Source organism: Periophthalmus magnuspinnatus, chromosome 18, assembly GCF_009829125.3.
Source record: "Periophthalmus magnuspinnatus isolate fPerMag1 chromosome 18, fPerMag1.2.pri, whole genome shotgun sequence".
Lineage (NCBI taxonomy): Eukaryota > Metazoa > Chordata > Actinopteri > Gobiiformes > Gobiidae > Periophthalmus > Periophthalmus magnuspinnatus.
Window position 1 is genome coordinate 2106608 of NC_047143.1, and position 21231 is coordinate 2127838.

Sequence of the window (21231 nt, forward strand, 5' to 3'; positions counted from 1 at the left end):
GGAGTTAAAAATTTCGATAAAGCCGCAGTAAAATGTACTGAAGTAAAAGTTTTTATTGTAAAATTGAAGTAAATTGTACTTAAAGTGTATTTTACTTCTACTATGGAGTATTAACTGTAACTCATAATTTATTTCGATCACCATGTTTACTTTTATTGTTTTGAAAATGCAAAATTCACCCAAAACGTGTCATTTCAGTTTCATTTTTGTTGCTCTGATTCTCCTCTCTCGCTTTGCTCTCTGTGCTAAGCCCCTCCCCCTTCAGAGCACCATCACAACACAATCAGCCGCATCGCACTAATGAAACTACTGCACATCACGTCAGGTTTGTGAAGTCGTAGTGAACAGTTTTGTGTCGTGTTTTTGTATATTTACGGAGGATTGTCGTGTGGAGCGTGGGTGATGTAGGCTTGTTGGGGGCGGAGCCTCGTAGAGATCTCTAAATTACTCAAACGTGCATGGATGAGTCTAAAACCTCTTCAGACGTGTTTTTGATGAAGGAACGACGTTAGAACACGAGAGAAAGTGGAAAAAAGAGGAACAAACCAAGAGCTAAAAGTGCAACGTGGATCATGGAACAAACAAAATATGAAAATTAAAGCAGAACTCAGCGACTTTTCCCCGAATAAACAAACACACGGTGACAAAACTGCTCCAGGTCCAACTGTTTGACTTATACTTGAGGTTTATTTAAACAGTTTTGTGTCTTAAAGTTTTTCTGTGATGTTTTGGATCAGATTTGTTCAGATTCAGTCCAAGATCGACTTGAGTCAAACTTAAAAAAATCATGTTTCTGTTTGAGTTAAATGAGGTTAAAAGTTTGTCGTGTTTATAAAAAAAAAAAATAATAATAATAAATATATTGGAAGACATTTTTATGTTTTTGAAAATTAAAAGATGAAATTGAAACTCGAGATTGAACATGGAGAGAAAATAATTCATTTTTTTCAACACATTCACCAATCGTCAATTAAATAATAAAATATATTTGATGTAAAGTTAAAAAAATAAATTAAAAAAACAGACCTGGAGTTGTGTTTGTTTCATTCACATGTTTGAGTCACTTTATTATTCGTCTGTTACATCGACAAAGATCAAAATGTGACGTTCCACCTTGTGATGTCATCAGGTGGGAGTTTAACAGCGACGTTTTAGATGAAATGATCCAAGTGATTCTAGAGAAGAAAGAGGAAAGAGAAATGAGAGAGAGTGAGAAAGGGAGGAGAAGAGGGAGAAAGGAAGGGACAAAGAGAGAGAGAAGGAGAAATTGAGAGAAAAAGAGAAAGGGAGAGAGAAGGCAGGAAAGAAAGGAGAGAAAGAGAGAGAAAGAAAGGGAGAAAAAGAGAAGGACAGTGAAAGGGAGAGAGGGCAGGAAAGAAAGAGGAGAGAGGGAGGGAGAGGGAGAGAAAGGAAGAAAGGGGAAGAGAGAAAGAGGGAGAGGAAGAAAGAGGGAGAACAGAGAGAAAGTGAGCAAGGGAGAGAGAAGACAGGAAAGAAAGTAGAGAGGGAGGGAGAGGGAGAGAAAGGAAGAAAGAGAGGGATGGAAGAAGACAGGGAGAAAGAGGAAAGAATGGATAATGAGAGAAAGGGAGAGATATAGAGGAAGAGAAAGGGGGGTAATAAAGAAAGAAGGAAGAAGGTAGCTAATAAAAGAGGAGGAAAAGACGAGGAGGACAGAAAGAAAATCCAGATGATTCTAGAAATGAAGGTGTGTGGAGTTTAAAAACACAGTGGAGCACTTCCTGTATCACCACACGATGACATCACAAGGTGGAACAGAGTGTTTTCAGTTTGAGAGAAGAACTCCATGGTACTTTTTAATGTACTTTACAGACAGTGGGTTTAAAAATGTTTCTGTAAAAGTCCAAAATGAACCAAACAAGCTGGAAATGGATTTATTTTTATGGACAAACGTGTACATAAAACAACAGAATGTAGGGGGCGCTGTAACAAGTAAGAGCTTAGAAACCAGAGTAAAGTGACGGTGTTCCGCTTTAAAACTTCAACGGTTTCGCTAATCGTTCAAATCATTTCACGTCTTCCGCGTTCGTCGAATTGTATTTTCGAATGTCCAAGTCGGCTCTGGAGTCGCTGCAAACTTTCTCACGCACCAAGTCGTTCTGCGTTTTTTCGTTTAAATTAGAAAGAAGTGAATCGGAATTTGGGGTAGATCCGGTCGTGTCAATCTCGGAAGAAGACACCCGATTGCCTTGGGAAGACAGGGAATCCGGAAACGTAGAGTTTTGAATCGAGTTGTTTTTTGGATCTCGTAACGCTAACAACGAACTGGCGATTTCACGATGGGTTTCCAAGTTATGCATACTCCTGATTTCGTTGGCGATGTCTGTCCTGTCTGCGTCAATATTGGATTTTTCCAGCGGGGAGAAAGTATCTGAAGGGAATTTTGTTCTATTTTCCGTTAGCTGTTGAAACGGGGGAAGCGTACTTGGGTAAAACATCGATTGAAAACTATCCACGCTCGGATTTTTGGGTTTATGCGGCAAAATGTTGTTCTTAACGTGATTGGAAGTTGAAGGGAGGTCGGATTTTGTAGAGATTCCGTCCAAAACGCTTAAAATGCTATCAAGAAGTTTTTTATCAGCGTCATCGGAATGTGATTTGTGAGGAATTTCGCTACCTTCTTGAAAATTGTTCCGACTACTCGAAGAAGTTGCCTTATCCTGCAATAGTTGTAACGTTTCCGGCTCGTCTTTGACCTCCTCTGCTTCACGATTTGGCGTTTTACTCGTTTCAACCTTCTCCACGTCGATATCCGTGTTGCTATCGCTGCTGTTTTCCAAAGAAATCAGATCGGAGGACTTATTTTTCCGGTTTTCGATGTCAGATTTTTCGGATCCACGGTCCAAAATATCCACGGGAAGTTCGCCGATGTCTCTGCCCTCCAAGGTCCCGCCCACCCCGGAGGAATGGACCAATGGGAGGGCGGGAAAGTGGCAGAAGTCGACGGTTTGTTGCGAGCCGAAGGGGGAGCTGCACGCGCTGCTGCTGTGGTCCAGTAGGGGGCCTCGGTCACTGTCACTGTCCAATGTGATGACCAGCGGGGGACTGCGAAAAGACACAAAGTATGTTTTAGTTAATGTGAGAAAATATGACTTTGATTTAAAAAAAGACATTAAATCAGTCGTATTGAGCTTGCGTCTCTATGGTTCTCATCTCTGTGTATCATTTTGTTATAAATTACACTTTTTAAATCACAATATTCAACTAAAACCACTTCATAAAAGAAACACTGCGGTGTCCAATAGGAGCTGACGTCGGCGTAAACGTCATCACAACAAAGCGCCGCGTGCTGCAGCGCCCCCTGTGGACAGATGCACGTCACAGTTAGACCAAAATGACGACGCGACGCTGCCGAATCCCACGAGTATCAACGATTAAGAAAATAAAACTGGAGAAGGAAGAGTGGACGTCACAGGGGGCGTGTCACTGTGGGCGTGTCACTGTGGGCGTGTCACTGTGGGCGTGTCACTGTGGGCGCATCACTGTGGGCGCGTCACTGTGGGCGTGTACAGGTGGAGGTGAAAATGGCGTCTTGACAAAATGGCATCTTGAAAATAGTCGACTAAAGATTAAACTCAAACATGAATCACTTCAAAGGCTCAACGCAAAGAAACCACTGAAATTTTCTTTTAAAACATCGATTTTCCGTAATAGTTTTGCTTTAAGATTAACGCTAAAAAACGTTAAAAAGTTATTAGATTAAATAATACATATAGTAACTTGATTTTTTTTGTTTTTTTTTAAAGGCACAACAACTGCCATTTTCTAATTTCATGGAGTCAAGCAAATGACATCACCTGTGCACGTTACAGTTCAGATCTGTGGAGAGGTGACTTCGCTCACATTAAGAGTGAACGCATTTAGTCAATAAAAACACATGTACTTGAACACACCCCATACTCATAAAACATCCTGTGTAAGACAATAACATCTCCATGGAGACAAGCATGTGCCAACCGAAAAGTTACATAGTGCGCCTTTAATTACATTTGATTTAATTGACAGGTACTACACAAAATAAATATAACGCTCAGATCAGAGATGGAGGTGTATAGAGAGTTTGTAGCTGAGACGGTTCATGAATATTTTTATAAATGAAAAAAACTCTTGTGTAGTTTCGGACTATAAGCCGCGACCTTTTTCCCCACAATTGGAACCCTGCAGTTTATACAACAGTGAGGCTAATTGATATGTTTTTACTGGCTAACGTCCACCGGGGGGCACTGTCTAGCTGTAAACGCAAAAGTGAGACAGACGTGGGGAAAGACGCGCTGAAGAATTCACTAGTTTTGATTTTGAACTTTCATTTTGCGCAAAACACATGAAGAAATGCAGGTTTTAAGTTAAAGGCAATGGATCTGTGCTCAAAGAAGGAAATAGAGCCACTGCACGTAAGTTTAGTATCAAAGAAGGAAATAGAGCCACTGCACGTAAGTTTAGAATCAAAGAAGGAAATAGAGCCACTGCACGTAAGTTTAGAATCAAAGAAGGAAGTAGAGCCACTGCACGTAAGTTTAGTATAAAGAAGGAAATAGAGCCACTGCACGTAAGTTTAGAAACAAAGAAGGAAATAGAGCCACTGCACATAAGTTTAGAATCAAAGAAGGAAATAGAGCCACTGCACGTAAGTTTAGAATCAAAGAAGGAAGTAGAGCCACTGCACGTAAGTTTAGTATAAAGAAGGAAATAGAGCCACTGCACGTAAGTTTAGAAACAAAGAAGGAAATAGAGCCACTGCAAATAAGTTTAGAATCAAAGAAGGAAATAGAGCCACTGCACGTAAGTTTAGAATCAAAGAAGGAAGTAGAGCCACTGCACGTAAGTTTAGTATAAAGAAGGAAATAGAGCCACTGCACGTAAGTTTAGAAATAAAGAAGGAAATAGAGCCACTGCACATAAGTTTAGAATCAAAGAAGGAAATAGAGCCACTGCACGTAAGTTTAGAATCAAAGAAGGAAGTAGAGCCACTGCACGTAAGTTTAGTATCAATGAAGGAAATAGAGCCACTGCACATAAGTTTTGTATCAAAGAAGGAAATAGACCCACTGCACGTAAGTTTAGTATCAAAGAAGGAAATAGAGCCACTGCACGTAAGTTTAGAAACAAAGAAGGAAATAGAGCCACTGCACATAAGTTTAGAATCAAAGGAAATAGAGCCACTGCACGTAAGTTTAGTATCAAAGAAGGAAGTAGAGCCACTGCACGTAAGTTTAGTATCAAAGAAGGAAGTAGAGCCACTGCAGGTAAGTTTAGAATCAAAGAAGGAAATAGAGCCACTGCACGTAAGTTTATCGATGAATCTATGGTGCGACGTTGGAGGCGGCAGCGGGAAGAACTTAGTCGATGTAAAAAGACGACAAAATCTTTCAGAGGAAATAAAAGCAGACGGCCTGTGTTGATGCCGTTTTATTTTCTAAACCTGCAGGTGTGTTCATCCCGTGTTGACGTCGTGTTGGTGCAGATTTGAAAGAAAACGTGACTCAAAAAAAAACCTCGGTGCACCGTCTTTCTGCGTAAATATCTCACGTTACAACATAAAAACCTGCGTCTTATATTCAGGCGCGCTCAACAGTCCAAACTTGAGGGTATAAATACTGCAGTACTTCACCTGGAGAGCAGACTGTTGCGGTGGCGTCTGCGTTTGCGTTTCGGGGCCGAGCTGCTGATCGTTCCCTCGTAGACGATCTCCACACTGGGACTCCGCTCCTCACGACTGCGACTACAAAACAAACTTTGATTAAAACCTGCACAGACCTGGAGCTCCGCCTACGCTAATCAAACGACGACATGTTGGCGCTTTATTTTCCCTCTCAATCCACGACCATAATCTTAAATTTAGTCTTTAGGCTCCACCTCTCGGCTGTGACGCTGTGGTTTACTCCCACAATGCACCGGGTTGGTCTTTAGTTTAGCGCCGCAAGCCGAACGCAGAAGGTTTGGACTTTTTCTTTACACAGAAGCAGAAAATGAGCAACAACAGAAAGAGTTTGAACAAAGAAAAGTTAAAGTTTATGTAGGAATTTAAAGGTCCCATATGTTTTAATGTTGTTTGTGCGTCAAAAAACACACACTGGAGTTGTGTTTGATTCATTCACACGTTTGAGTCGCTTCATTATGAGTCTGTCACATCGACAAAGATCAAAATGTGACGTTACACCTTGTGATGTCATCAAGTGGGAGTTTAACAGGTTTGAACAGAGAGAAACTTTAGAGAGAAAGAGATGAAATGATCCAAAAGAGAGGAAAGAAAGAGTAATGAGAGAGACAGAAAGAAGAGAAAGAAAGGGAGAAAGAGTGAGTGAGAGAGGGCGAAAGAGGGGGAGATAGAGAGAAAGGGAGAAAGAGAGGGAGGGAAAGAGAAAGAGAGCGATAGAGGGAGAATTAGCGAGAGAAAGAAAGAGCAAGAAAGAATGTAAGAAAGAGGGAGAAATTGAGAGAAAGAAAGATAGAGAGAGGGCGAGAAAGAAAGGAGAGAGAGAGGGAGAAATAGAGATTAAGAAAAAGAAAGAAAGAAAGAAAGAAAGGAAGAAAGAAATGAAGGGGAGGGGAGAGGGCAAGAAAGAAAAAGGAGAGAAAGAAAGAAAGGGTGAGAAAGGGAGAAAGAGAGAAAGAAAGAAAAAAAGAAAGAAAGAAAGGGGGAGAGAGAAAAAGAGGGAGAGAAAGGGAGGAAGAGGGAGGGACAAAGAGAAAAAGAGTGAGAAAAGGAGAGAGGAAGAAAGAGGGAGAGCAGAGTGACAGAGGGATGGAAGGAGACGGAGGAAGAAAGACAAAAGGAGGGATAGCGAGAGAACAGGAGAGAAAGATAAAGGATGAGAAATGGAGGTTAATAAAAAAGAAAGAGAAGGAAGAAAGTAGCTAAGAGTAGAAAAAGATGGGAAGGACAGAAAGGAATTCCAGGACAGAAATGATCCAAATGATTCTATAAATGAAGGTGTGTGGAGTTTAAAACCACAGTGGAGCACTTCCTGTATCACATGATGACATCACAAGGTGGAACAGAGTGTTTTCAGTTTGAGAGAAGAACTCAGCCTAAATCTGCAGAGTTTATTTGTGTTAAACGTGAGAATGAATCAAATGCAGTTATACTAAAAGATCCAGTGAGACTGACCTCTCCTCCCTCTGTCTCCTCCGTCTCTCCCTCCTCCTCCGTCTCCTCCTCTTCTCCCTCTCCTCTTTCCTCATTCTCTCCATCTCTCTGGCTTTACTTCTATTTTTACTTCCTTTCCCGCCGCTCGGCCTCCACGTTGGATCTCGGATGTGACTGTCGAGATGGCGGCTTTTATATTTCCGTTTCCCTCCCGGTTTTTCCGCCACCGCCGCGGCCTCCTCCTCCTCCTCCGTGTTTCTTTGCACTTTTTCCCGAGGGGGCGGGGTTACGGAAGGGGAGGAGCCAAAACAGGAAGTGGTAGACGATTTGGGCGTCGACGGACAGGAGGAGTCGAGAGGCGAGACTATCGAGTATCCCCGGAAGTCGGAGTCAAAGCTGGATTCGGGCGACGGCGAGCGGGAGGAGCGTCGCGACGGCGTGGAGACGTTGGAGGAGTTTTGGTTTTGGGACGTGCCGCTGCTGCTCCGGAGTCGCTTATTCCTGCGTCTTTCGCGTTTCTTCCGCTTGGATTTGGGGCAACCTTTTCCCAGAACGCGGAGGAGGGCTTCGGTCAGGCTTTGTCCGGGGTTGGGGCAGTCGGAGTGAGACCTCGACGGATGTGCGTCCTCGACGATCTCTGTACGGACACAAAATGGATTCAGATTAGGGCGACCGGAGGCGTTTAGAACTTTAAAACCAAAGAAAAGACCCAAAGAAATAAAAAAGTATTTAAAAATGGACACAGGAGAACAGAGGGAAAGGTTCAAAGATGTTTATTATTTTCGTAAGTTCTGTTTTTTGTAAAAGTTGGAAAGATACTGGGAGAAAAAACCCTCATCAAACCTGGTGCCCAAAAAAACAAAGTAACAAGGAAAAACAAAGACAAAAACAAAAAGAAGCGAGGCTAATAAAAGATATATGGTCCTGGCACCGAGACGCCAGCAGGGGGCAGCACCGGACCCAGAGTGCGCACACACTCTGGCGCAATGGAGCCTGAGCAGAGAGAGCGAGCACGCCGGGATCACGATATTTAAAGCCTCCGGCACGTGAAAACAAATCGACCAGGACCAAACAATAAAAAATATACGTCCAAATAAGTAAAAAGTCTCAATTCTCTGTTCAAAAATAACTAAGGAAATTATACATGAAAATATTAGGAATAACTTGAATTAAAAGTGAAAAGAAAGGGAGAAAGAGAGAGAGGACGAGAAAGAAATAGGAGAGGGAAAAAGGGAGAAAGAGAAACAGAGAAAGACAGGGAGAAATAGAGAAAGAAAAAGGGAGAAATGGAGAGAAAGAAAGAGGGCGAGAATGAAAGAGAGAGGGAAAAAAGAGAAAGAGGATGAGGAGAAAGAAAGAGGAGAGAAAAAGGGAGAAAGAGAAATAGAGAGAAAGACAGGGAGAAATAGAGGAAGAAAGAAAGAAAGAAAGAAAGAGGGCGAGAATGAAAGAGAGAGGGGAAAAAAGAGAAAGAGGATGAGGAGAAAGAAAGAGGAGAGAGTGAGAGGGAGAAAGAGAAAGAAAATTCGAGAGAAAGAAAGAAAAAGAAAGAAAGAGGGAGAGCAAGGAGACAGCGAGGGAGAAGGAGGGATAATGAGAGAAAGGGAGAGAGATAGAGGAAGCAAAAGGGGTGGTTAATAAAAAAGAAGGTACAGACGGAAGAAAGTAGCTCATAACAGAGGAGAAAAAGACGAGGACAGATGATTCTAGTGAAGGTGTGTGGAGTTTAAAAACACAGCGGAGCACTTCCTGTATCACATGATGACATCACAAGGTGGAACGGAGTGTTTTCAGTTTGAGAGAAGGACTAAATACGCGAGGTTTGTGCGTTAAACGTGTGCGAATGAAACAAAACACAACTCCAGGTCTGTTTGTGACAAGAAAACGACACAATTTCCTACCTTCTCTGCACTGCGGTGAAGGAGTGAGCACTGGGAAAAACTTCTCCGGTTGCTTTTCAGTTAGTTCTTTCCCCTCTTTTTCCTTCTCTTCTTTCTCTCCATCTTTCTCTTTACTTCCTTTGCCGTCCTCCTCCTCCTCCACTCCCTTCTTCTCCTCCTCGGAGTCGGACGACAGTTGGACCAGCTCGGGCGTGCGTTCGGCGATGGGTTTCTTGTAGCCCACGATGAGACACTCTTCCTCCAGCTCTTCCTCTCCTTGTTGCCGCGGCGATACAGGCGTCTGAGGGAGCGTCTCTCCTCGATCCTGATTGGACGACTCGTGAAGGGCGGGGCTAAAGGAGGACAGGTAACAGGAAGAGTCTGCCATGGAGTAGGAGGGGCCAGGAGTTTCATCGTCCCAGCCTGAAAGGAATTGAAACAGTAAGATTTTATTAACCAAGTAAGTGTAAAATAAAAACGAAAAGGGTTGTCAAAGTATCGAAAATCTGATATTAATCGATAGTTAAAGTAGTATCGAAACTAGATACTCATTTGAGCAGGTGTTGATACAAAAAAAGTCGCATTTTCAGGAAGAAATCAAGTTTGAAACATTAGTATCGTGACAACTTCAGTACAAACTCTCCTACCTGTCATACTGAGGCTGGTTTGACTCTCCTGCACTGACTCGACACGTTCACCTCCTCCTCGCTCCCTCTCCTCTTCCTCCTCGGAGATGGCGATGACGGCGCTGCTGTCCGTCGAACTGTCCAAAGCGTCCACGTTAAAAGCTACATCCGGTGGCTCGTAAACAGCTTGGATGTCGTAGTTTTCCATCGTGAGAGGCGAGCGGGCAAAACTGACCAGCTCGTGTAGGAAATGATCCGTGCGAGCCAACAAAAACGGCCGAAGTTCGTCTTCTACGACGGGTAAATCCTCAAGTCCGTGCCGAGCGATACGCGCCAGTATAATCCTCTGAACGATTGTGATTAGCGAATCGTGAGAGCCGTAAAGCACCGCCAGCTCCCGTCGTATCCATGGACGCAGTCTGTTTAAACTCGAGGGGTTATGGCAAAAGCTTTCGACTGATATCTCCCTTTGCGGTTGGTCTCGGTTGCTCCCGGCGATTCCTCGGACTCGGATGCCGCATCGGTAAAGCCCGCGACGCAGCGCTATCGTCTCCCGATCGCGCAAAGGCCGCACGCGTCCTCCTTCCCTCTGCAAACGCCGTCTCGCAGCTAACCTGAAAAGCAGCTTCCGCGTTTCTCGATTATTCGCGACAAAAGGAGGCAGGTTCCCCGCGGATCCGAGCCCGGTTAGCCCTTCGAAAATAATCCCACGCTCGGCTAAATCGAAGGGTTGCGTTTCCTCGGCGTTCACTACGGGCGAGATCGGGATGAACTCGGGACTGTCGGGAGGCGAATCCACGAGCCACTCCCAAACCGGCACCATACGCTGGTTTCTTCTACTTCTATTCGTGCTGCTCCTCCGCAACGTCAGCCTCATCCTGTGGTCGCTCGCCATCGCCGCTACCATGGCAACAGTCGCCGCCACGCTGCCGTTTTCGGGCGAGCGGCTAATCGTGTACTTCTGGAAGTCGTTTTCGCCGCGGACCGAGTGCAGGATGGAGGTGAACGGCTGTTTGCAGAGAGGGCACTCGGCTTTGTTGTGCGACCACTCCTGAATGCACATAAAACAGAAACGGTGCAAGCAGCGATCCAGATACGCCAAGTTGTTGAAGCGATCGAGGCAGATGGGGCATTTCGAGTCGGGGGAGGTGTCTTCGGCGGCGACTACTTGGCGAGCGGTGGCCGAAGAGGAGGACGAAGGCAGAGGCGAGGCGGAGGGGACGTTGGCGCTCGTCGTAGTGGGGGTAGTATTTGAAGCCTCCGTCGCGTTGTTGGCATTTCTGTTACTTCTGCTGTTTTTTCGTCGGCCTCTGCTGCGAGTCGAGGTGCTTCGGTGACGCTCCTGTCGCCGTCCTTCGTCTTCTTCACTCTGGGGCTGAGCGTTTCTTGATGATGTGGTACCGGGGCAACGCACACGCAGTTTCATACGTGAGGGCGCCATCACCTGGAAGAAGAAAAGAAAATCATTTAGCTCAAACAGGGCACTTAAAAATAAATAAAAATAATAATAATTGCAAAGTCAACTAGTCAGCGATTATTTCTACTGTAGATTTAGAAGTTTTAAATACATTTTTAACCAAATAAAGATTAAAATATGACGACTATTTAGACGCCTTCAGAGAAACGTCCAAATAAAATGCATTATTGATGAAAACCAGAAATAATTGATTGTTTTTTGACATTTTGATTTAATACAGACACTGTCAAAAAGGCTGTTCACCGCAGTCAGAGGGACCAAAGTTTAGCACAGAAGCACAGGACCGTGAATCGCTGTCGACTTTGAAATCAGTGAAGTTAAATTAAATGTCAAGGGGCATGTTTAATAGTTTATCTCATGACAGATTTCCCCAAAGGCCAATGGGTTAAATATGATCACCAAATACAATCTTTTCAGCTTTGACCATTTTCGGTAGTTTGCAGAAAACTAGAAGAAGAAAACATAATAAAAAAAGTTTTAAATATGTCAAAAATCAAATTCATAGAGAAAAAAAATACTGGAGAGAAATAATAAATATACTTACTTACTAAAAATAATAAGCATTTAAAAATATATATCAAAAACCTAATTTATATAGAAAAATTAATAAAATATAAAACATTTTTACAGGCAAAAATCACCCAGTTCAAACATCTCTCTGGGACCACGCTCGAGACACATTTTGGCAACACAAAAAACAAAAAAAACAACAATCCAGTCCAGTTATTTTTGTATAACCCAAAATCACAACAGCAGTCACCTTGCATGGCTTAATAAAACTGTTGATTTAACCATGAGTAAGTTAGAAAATCAAACATTAACAATAAAACAATACTCAGTGGCCAACATTAATAAGAAACAAGCAAATCGATAGCTTATCTAAGTTAACTAGACGTCGATTCACACGGGACTAGGCCTGTCACGATAACACATCTTTAAGTTTGATATATTGTTGTAGTAAATATTATAAAGAATCTGTATTTAGCAATGTTCCTTAATATCACACTTTTATTTCAATGTGCTAAATGCTAAAGTTAATAATGATAACTGCACACACATAGAACACAACAGAATACGTTGTTGTTCGGACTCAAGGATAGGACTGTGAGTTTCGCTCTGCTTGACCAGAAGAGGATCCTCCTTCAGACACGCGTACGGCAACACTCTAGAAAAAACTGTAAACTCTGGAGGGTCCGTAGCGACGCTGGAGCTGCGCGAGACTCAATAAATCCATCTGACTTTACATTTCAGATTCACGGTCCTCTTTGACGCTTAGTTACACCACAAAATGAACATCCTCCTTACAGACTCATAATTCCACATAAAAACTGGTCATAAATAATTCAAATCATTATTTTTGTAAAGCTCAAAATCACAACAGCAGTCACCTCGCAGGGTTTGAAAAAAAAAAGTTGATTTAACCTTGATTAAGTTAGGAAATCAAACATTAACAATATAACAATGGAAAATGGATGTTATTTAAGCAAAGTGACTAGGAATATGCTCCCAGACATGTTTTGTGTTTTATGCTTTGTGTTCATATGTTGATTTATTGTAAAAAGGAATAAAAATTTAAGTTACAAAAAAATAAAAAAAATATATATAACAATGCTCAATATAAGACAGTGACCAAGATTAATAAGAAACAAGCAAATTAATATTTTATGTACAGTAAAATAACCAAAAAATTTGCACTAGTACAAAAAAAAGTTCCCATAATAGATATTACCCCCCAAAAATTATGTTTTATCCATCCTGTATGGAAGGATACATAGTGATTATTGTGACAGGCCTACCCAAGATAAAAAAATGTATATACATAAATAATAATAATAATAATAATAATAATAATAATAATAATAATAATAATAATAATTGCATAATAAAATCTAAAAAAAAACAAAAAACTACAACAACTACAACAATAATAAATGTAAATAAATAACACAATAGTAAAATAATAAAAATAATAAAAATACTCTAACTCCACTCTGAGCTAATGGCCAACAGAAGAACATGTAAACACCTTTAACAACACAAAATAAATATATTGTAAAAACAGATCAATAATTATAAACATTTAAAGTCTCATCATCATGAATCTGCATTTCACAGAGTCCTTCACACTTCTCCATGTCTGTATCATAACTCAAATCTAACAGGGGAATAAAAACATGTCAATATACACGTTTATCAGTGACATAAGCTTTGACTTTGACGTTTAGCTAGGCCTTTTAAACACGGTTTCTCCTTCTCCTGTGCTAAATACATGTTCCCTTTTACGCTGCACCGCTTCATCAGGTTTTATCTACGTGCATTTTGTCATAACATTTCTTTTAAATATGTGTTTATTTTCCTAAAAGCAATTATGCTAAGAAGCTAACCGCTACTAGCATTTTTGTTCGGACTGTCATTATGGCTTTTGTTTCGAAGCCGTAGTGACTCATATAAATAAATAACCAAATACGTCGCCAACCTCGCGTTATGCATTAAATATTAAGTTAGATCATATAAGGATGGTTAAAAATGCAGTTCTTGTTGAGTGTTAGCATGTTAGCTCGCGTACCTGATCCGACGCAGCAGACTCCCTCCGCGTCTTCCAAAGCCTCTCATCCGGGTTTGGTGCTCCGTTTGCGGGCTGTTTTACTCAATTTGTGGCCGATGGTCGAGCTGACAACCGGGCGTCGCTATTTTTTATTAGTTTCCAGTGATAATCCGTGTGGTAAATGTGTAATTTATCCAGAAATGTCCCGAGTTTGATCTGCTACTGTCGCTGCACATTTCCGCTGGAATGTAAACGCAAAGGACTCTGGGAGCGAAGATCATTAGCGGAAGTGAGGATGTGTCACTTTGAGATGCAGATTTTCGATTTACATTTTGATTAATTATTAGTGCAGTCATTATTTTTGATGTTACATGTATTAGAATATAAATTAAGAAACAAACTGGATTATAAAATTGAAAAAAAGTAGTTATTTGTGGTTTCGAGTTTAATACAGTGTGAGACCTTTGTCGTATATTAACATATCGCTCAGCTTACAGATTCATAATAGCCCCGAGGAAAGCTAAACATCAAGAAATTAGCCAGAATAAAGTGCATTTTCAGGCTTTTCTTTGATTAAAACGGAAGAATGCAGAGTATAGGGCGGCGGGACCTGGACAAAATCTACTCAGTGGTAAATTAAAGCTTATTTTTAACGGAAAGCTACACATTAGAGCCACATTAGCAGTTAGCTGTGTAATAACAATGCTATGTAAGAGTCTTAATACTCCATAAAGACTGGTATATTTGGCAAATAATTTAAACATTTGGATATTTTATCATTCCAAAATGTACATTAATCTGAGACCTATGATACTTTTCTGGTGCAGGGTCATCAACCACCTCCTTGTCTCCATGTAGATGTTATTGCATTGTCTGGAATGTTCCACAGTGTTCTTTTTCACATGCACCAAAATCTGTTTACAAACTGATTTCTGGAGCTTGAGCATGAATTAAATTACATGCAAACTGTGAAATCTGATGTGAGCGATCAAAGGGACCATGATCAGGAAGAAATGAGATGATTTGGCTTTTTACTTACTTAAAATAACTCAAAAAATGTGTGTTATAATGATGTTACCTGCTCAAAAACAGACCTGGAGTTGTGTCTTGTTGTTGTGCTTCATTCACACATGTTTGAATAACCATGTATTATTAGTCTGTCCACATCTACAAAGCTCAAAATGCTCTGTTCCACCTTGTGATGTCATGAAGTGGTAGTTTTTGAGTTAACAGCTCCTTTTACCTTCAGTTCAGTGGAGATAAGTGGCAGTTCCAGGGTGTGAAATGATCCAAATGATTCTAGAAATGAAGGTGTGGGGAGTTTAAAAACACAGCGGAGCACTTCCTGTATCACCACTTGATGACATCACAAGGTGGAACAGAGTGTTTTCAGTTTGAGAGATCCGAGGTTCGTGTGTTAAAAAAGTGTGAATGAAACAAAACACAATCCCAGGTCTGTTTGTGACGAGGAAACGACATTAGAACATAGATCCAAAAATAGCCTAATATGGCCAAGCAAAACAATAACACCTCCTTTATCAGAAAAGTTACATGGCCCAATTTTAAAGTCTATGTACATAACAAAATCGAGATCTAAATATATTACGTATCTGTTTTTGTGTTTTGTGGACGCTCCTGTCAAACTGTATATTCACGAAAAATACAGAATATGTTTACACTCAGTTCTTTTTTACAAAGTGAATATGTATAATGCATTTTCTGCTGATGTTTTTTGATGGAAGAAATTTGCAATTACTGTATGGAAGGAATTCAAACCTGGACGGGATTATTTTCATTATTTTATGTTTTGTTTTGTTTTGTTTTGTTTTGTTCTGTTCCGTTCCGTTCCGTTCCGTTCCATTTATTTTATTTTATTTTATTTTATTTTATTTTATTTTATTTTATTTTATTTTATTTTATTATTTTATTTTATTTTATTTTATTTTATTTTATTTTATTTTATTTTATTTTATTTTATTTTATTTTATTTATTTATTTATTTATTTTATTTTTTATTTATGTATTTATTTTTAATTTACTTATTTTTTATTTTTATTTTATTTATTTATTTTTTATTATTATTTCTATATTCTTTTTTTTTTTTTTTTTTTTGTATTTTGGACTGTAACCTGTACAGCTGCAGATGAGATTAATACTTAAATAAAAATTTGATCACAAAAAAACAAACTTTAAAAGTCTATATGTATTGAAAGTACAATGAATAACCAAGTATTTATAGTAGTATACATACATTATTACAGTGACAATGGAATAATCTCTGCTATAACTGCATCTCGTGAAATAATAGGATACTAAAATAAATAAAATAAAAAAAATGAATTTCAATACTAAGGAATAGACTTGATACGCAAAACCGATTCTGATACCACAATGATGATTAAAAACACTTTCTTTAGACGATAGAATGTGATTTTCAACATTAAATGGTAGTATTTTCTTCTATAATGTGACTTTTTCGGTATTGATTCCTGATTCCTGAGTATCTAGTTTTGGTGCTAGTTTCAGTATCGATTAGTATCTGATTTTCAATACCTGTACTGTGTTATTTATCGATGTACTTTAAACAGTTTTATGTTTTGTTTTCAGATTTTGTTGGGGATCGTGGTGTTGTCCTGGGCCTATGTGATCTACGCCAGTCGAATCGCGGCTCAGTGGCTCCTGGAGGAAAGAGCCGCTAAGGCGTGAATCTAAAGTTAAAAACAGGTGAGCTGCAAATACTGAATATTTCATTTTATTTCATGTTAGTACCACTCCTCACGTTAATAAAGAAAACTATGAACTATGGGCCCTTTAAAGAACATCCTGACCTTTTAACCACGTCCCCTCGTAAATGGAGTTGTATTTTGTTTCATTCACACTCGTTTCATTAATACATACAACATCGTCTTCTCAATTTTTCCTGTTTAGTTGCATCATAGATAAAACTCTGGACTTTTCCTACAGAGTTTTTAAGACCATGAACCATCACTGGACTCATTCTACTCATAACAAACACACGGCTCTGTTAGAGTTGCGTTCATGGAGGATAAGGACTTAATTTGTTTACTTTTTAAATGTTCATTTTTATTGCTAACACCAGAGGGCGCTCCAAAGCTTAAATACCCCATTGGAAACAGAGGTTTGCAAAGTTTATTAAGTAAATTTTCCAAATGCAGACCTAATTTTAAATTAACCTATTTATTTATTTATGTATTAATTTTTTTATTTTTTTATTTATCTATTTATTTATCTATTTATTTATTTATCTTTTTATTTATTTTTTTATTTATCTATTTATTTATTTATTTATTTATCTATTTATTTATTTATTGCCAAGTTTGTTAAGTAAATTTTCCAAATGCAGACCTTATTTTAAATTAACCTATTTATTTATTTATCTTTTTATTTATTCATTCATTCATTTATGTATTTATTTATTTAGTTAGTTAGTTATTTATTAATTTATTTTTGAGATATTTAACTTTTGTCAGACTGGTGTTGTTTAAACATTTACCAGTCAAAGTTTTGGACACACCCTCTCACTCTAATTAATAGTTTTGACAAAGCAATAGGTGGACACTTTGAGGATTTGAATATAAAATATATATATATATACTGTACATTTAAAAAAAAAAAAAAAATGTAGAAAGTAGTAAATTAAAGTAAAATACACTGAACGAGAGGGTAATCGTGTAAATATAAGTATTCAGGTTAAACAGGGACATGTGTAATTTGACATGGACATAAAACAGATGCAGCTCAGTGGAGACAAACTGTAACTCTGCAGTTCACCAACAGAGGGCGCCACACACTCACCTGCAGAGGAGAGTTTCACAGAATCAGTGGAGCATCTGCACTTGTTCATCTCTGGTAGAAAATTAGTTTGAATAGATCAATTATGGAAGATAATAAACTAATTTAAATCAGGGACTAATCGATACTTTAACCTGTATCGAAACTAGATACTCATTTGAGCAGGAAAAAGGAAGAGGAGAAAAGAGAAAAGGGAAAAGAAAGAGAGAGAGAAGGGGTAAAGAAGAAAAGGGAAGGAAAAGAAGAGAAGAAGGAGGAGAGAGAGGAAAGAAAAGGAAGGAAAGGGAAGAAAAAATGAAGAGAAAGGAAAAGAGGAAGAAAGGAAAGGAAGGAAAATAATAAGGGAAGAAAGGAAAAGGAAAAAAGGAAAAGAGAATGGAGACTCAACGCTGAAACTGAAGTGGTTTTATCTTCAGAACTTTCATTCATTTTACTAATAATAATAAAACATTAACTCACTGCATTTTTTCATAAATAAAAAAATGATTAAAAAAAATAAAAGAAAATCCCTGAAATATGTAGTCGCACTTTGACACCAGTTTTATATTAAATTACTCATAAAATTTAATGTAATCTCACTTGTTTCTGCTTTTGTCTTTTGTTTTTCAGGGACAATAACATGAACTTGAACATTTTAAAATGGACCAAACGTAGAAACAAACCCAAAGACTAAAGACGAAAAAACACATGTTAAAACAATATTTTTTTAATTTATTGAAACTGCAATGTCGTTTGATGTTTTTGTGCATTTAAATGTATATTTTTGTTAATAAAATGCAAAATAAGTTATTGTTTAAGTGTCTTTTTATTATTTTTATGGACAGATACAGCACAAACTGACAAACCAAAACATTTACACAGATTATGAACAGCTGCTGTTGTATTTTTTGTTTTTGGAAAGTTCTAGAAGATATTTTTACCCAAATAAATAAATAAAATTGATTATTAAAATAAAAGGTGGTGATATTGACGCAAATATCACAAAAAAGTGTTAAACGTGTCTCTACTTTTCTACAGCAAAAGAAAACACTCCAAAAAAATAAATAAATACAAAAAACAGTTGAAAAAACCTAAATATCTTTGTACGGGGCCCCCTCCTGCACCGGGCCCCGGGGAAAGAGTGACCTTTGACCCCCCCAGACCAACCGCCCCTGGACATGTGAAGGTTTAAGACAAGACACTCATGATGGTCTATGGATAAAATCTGAACTATAGAGAGGAGGAGAGAGGGAGGAGGAAGAGAGAGGAAGAGAAAAGAAGGAGGGAGGAGAGAGAAAGAAGGGAGAGGGAGGAGGAAGAGAGAGAAAGAAAAGAAGGAGGGAGGAGGAGAGAGAAAGAAAGAGGGGAGAGGGAGGGAATAGGACAGAGAAAAAGGAGAGGGAGGGAGGGAGAAAGAGAGGAGAGGGAGTGGGGAGAGAGAAAGAGAGGGACTAGGAGAGAGAAAGAGGAGAGGGAGGGAAGAGAGAGAAAGAGAGGAGAGGGAGTGGGGAGAGAGAAAGGGGAGAGGGAGGGAAGAGAGAGAAAGAGAGGAGAGGGAGTGGCAAGAGAGAAAGAGAGGGAGTAGGAGAGAGAAAGAGGAGAGGGAGGGAAGAAGGGAGGGAGGAAGAGAGAAAGAGAGGAGAGGGAGTGGGGAGAGAGTGGGAGGAGGAGAGAGAAGAGGAAAATTGGGAACAGGAGGATGAGGTGGAGAAGAGCTTTTGATACAAGATCTCACGATGGTCTATGTCTAAAAACTGAACTATAGAGAGAAGGAGAGAGGGAGAGAGAGGAGGAGGAGAAAGAAAGGAGAGAGAGAGGAACATTGGGGAGAGTAGAGGTGTAAAAGAACTTGTAATCCAAGATCTCACGATGGTCTACGTCTAAAAACTGAACTGAAATTAGGAAAAAGCTTTTGGTTTTTTTACTTCCCAAACCTCGTGTAAAACTGATCCACTTGTGCGCCTTAAAAATGTGGAGATTTAGTTTGTATCGTTGTGTATTTGCTCATTTAGTGTGTGACGTTCTCTCTGACTCTCCCTGTACAAATAAAGACACACATAAAATACACAAATCTCCATATTTCTCTGTATTTCTCTAAATCAAACGCTGTTACGTAAAAACACATTTTCCCGACTCAAACCCAAACCCCGTCGTTCTCCTTTTACAAATACACTCCCCTCTTTTTCCGCGGTGACAAAAGCGCTCGTTTGAATGTGTTCTGTAACGGCGCCGCTGCATCTGAAGTGTCCAAAATGTAAATGTGTTGTTTTGAAAAGAAGAAGAGAAAAAAAAATGGGCTGTGAGGTCACCACCCATTTCATTAAGAGACACTTCAAACGCTCCGGCCGCAGATGTGATTAAAAACACCATTTACAATTCAAAAGAGCAGAGCCGGGGGGGTTTACGCAGAAAAACGCCGCTGTTTTACGTTCACGAGGCGAAATTAAGTCCCTACGGGGTCTGGGAATAGAACTATAAACCTTCTCGTTAGAGGGTGAAAGCGTCAACCATGAGAAAGCTGGTTTGTTATACGTATTTTTGCATGATTTACGTAAAAAAAAATGACAGATAAACCGATCGAAAAGTCTCCACGAGGCAGCTACGCGTCTAAAAATGCGCTCCGTACCGTCCGCCTTCTCGTCGCCATGGAGACGCTTCGCCTGGAATGTTCCGTAGTGTGGCGTTTAACTTCAATCTAGCGTTTATTATCCGTGTCTTTAGCGCGTGAAAGTGGCTTAAACTCAGTCTGCGGGAAGATCCTACTCGTGTCCGGGTTTAAAGCCATACTGTGTAATATTATAGGTAAAGTTATAACATCGCCATGGAGACAAGGTGGTGAACTCGCCAAAAAAAAAGCAGCAAGTAGAAAAAGTGACATTGCGCGCATTGTTTACTGTGGGAAAGATGATTTTGTAGCATTTGTCACCATGGAAACGATGAAGAATAACAACGCTGTCAATCAAACCTGTTGCTAACGCTAGCGGGAGGGGCCTCGCGGAAAGAAGACGCCTGATTGGTCTGGTATTAATGTTCATATCTTGAGTTACTGACAAATAAAGTGAAATTAAAAAAAAAACAGGATCATGTAGAGCAGATTAATACGAACGTTTAAGACCAAAATGACGAGTCTGACAGCAGCAGGTACAGAAAAAATAAAAATAAATAAAACTGAAAATAACAAAAAAAAAACACAAAAAAGACAAAATTTCAAAATAGCTAAAAAATAAATAAATAAATAAACTCAAAATCACAAAAAAATTAATATAACAAATCATAAAATAAATACATTTAAAATAAAAAACAACAAAACCTCAAAATAACAAAAAAACAACCTCAAAATAACTCAAAAAATGAAGAAAATAAACAAAAATAATAATAATAATTAATAAACTCAAGATAACAAAAATAAAAAAATAAACAACTCAACTAAAAAAAAAAAAAAAAAAACTCAAAATAACAACTAAAAAAAAAAAATGAACCCAGGATCATGTAGAGGGTTAATACATTTAAGACCAAAATGAGTCTGACAGACGCAGGTACAGAGAGAGGACACAGTTTTTCAATAGAAACTGAATTGGAGCCAGAGTCAATGGAGCAGGAAGTGCGCCCGTGATCACTTCCTGTTTGGAACGCAGCAGCTAGCAGGTTAGCTCTGTCCATTTATATAAACAGACTATGACTAACACACAATCAACTAGTAATATTTAGTCATTTTTGTACAAACACTGAACCTGTTTCAATCAGTACATTCATAATTTACATATTTTCCGGCGTATAAGTCGCTCTGGATTAAAAGTCACACC

At 39.2% G+C, this 21231-nt stretch overlaps 1 protein-coding gene and 1 long non-coding RNA gene across 2 annotated transcripts; one reads left to right on the forward strand and one right to left on the reverse strand.

Annotated features, from left to right (window-relative positions):
• Nucleotides 1-1834: 1834 nt before the first annotated feature.
• Nucleotides 1835-13908, reverse strand: LOC117386325 (E3 ubiquitin-protein ligase Topors-like). Its single transcript, XM_033983670.2, has 6 exons — nucleotides 13658-13908; nucleotides 9636-11058; nucleotides 9010-9411; nucleotides 7130-7745; nucleotides 5630-5740; nucleotides 1835-3066 (listed from the first exon to the last, which is right to left on the reverse strand). The coding sequence occupies exons 2-6, from the start codon at nucleotides 11053-11055 to the stop codon at nucleotides 2028-2030; spliced, it is 3588 nt and encodes a 1195-aa protein (XP_033839561.1). The 5' UTR covers nucleotides 11056-11058; nucleotides 13658-13908; the 3' UTR covers nucleotides 1835-2027.
• A 215-nt stretch (nucleotides 13909-14123) lies between these two features.
• Nucleotides 14124-18127, forward strand: LOC117386329 (uncharacterized). Its single transcript, XR_004542660.2, has 3 exons — nucleotides 14124-14267; nucleotides 16244-16360; nucleotides 18059-18127. It is a non-coding gene; the product is annotated as an uncharacterized LOC117386329 (long non-coding RNA).
• Nucleotides 18128-21231: the final 3104 nt, after the last annotated feature.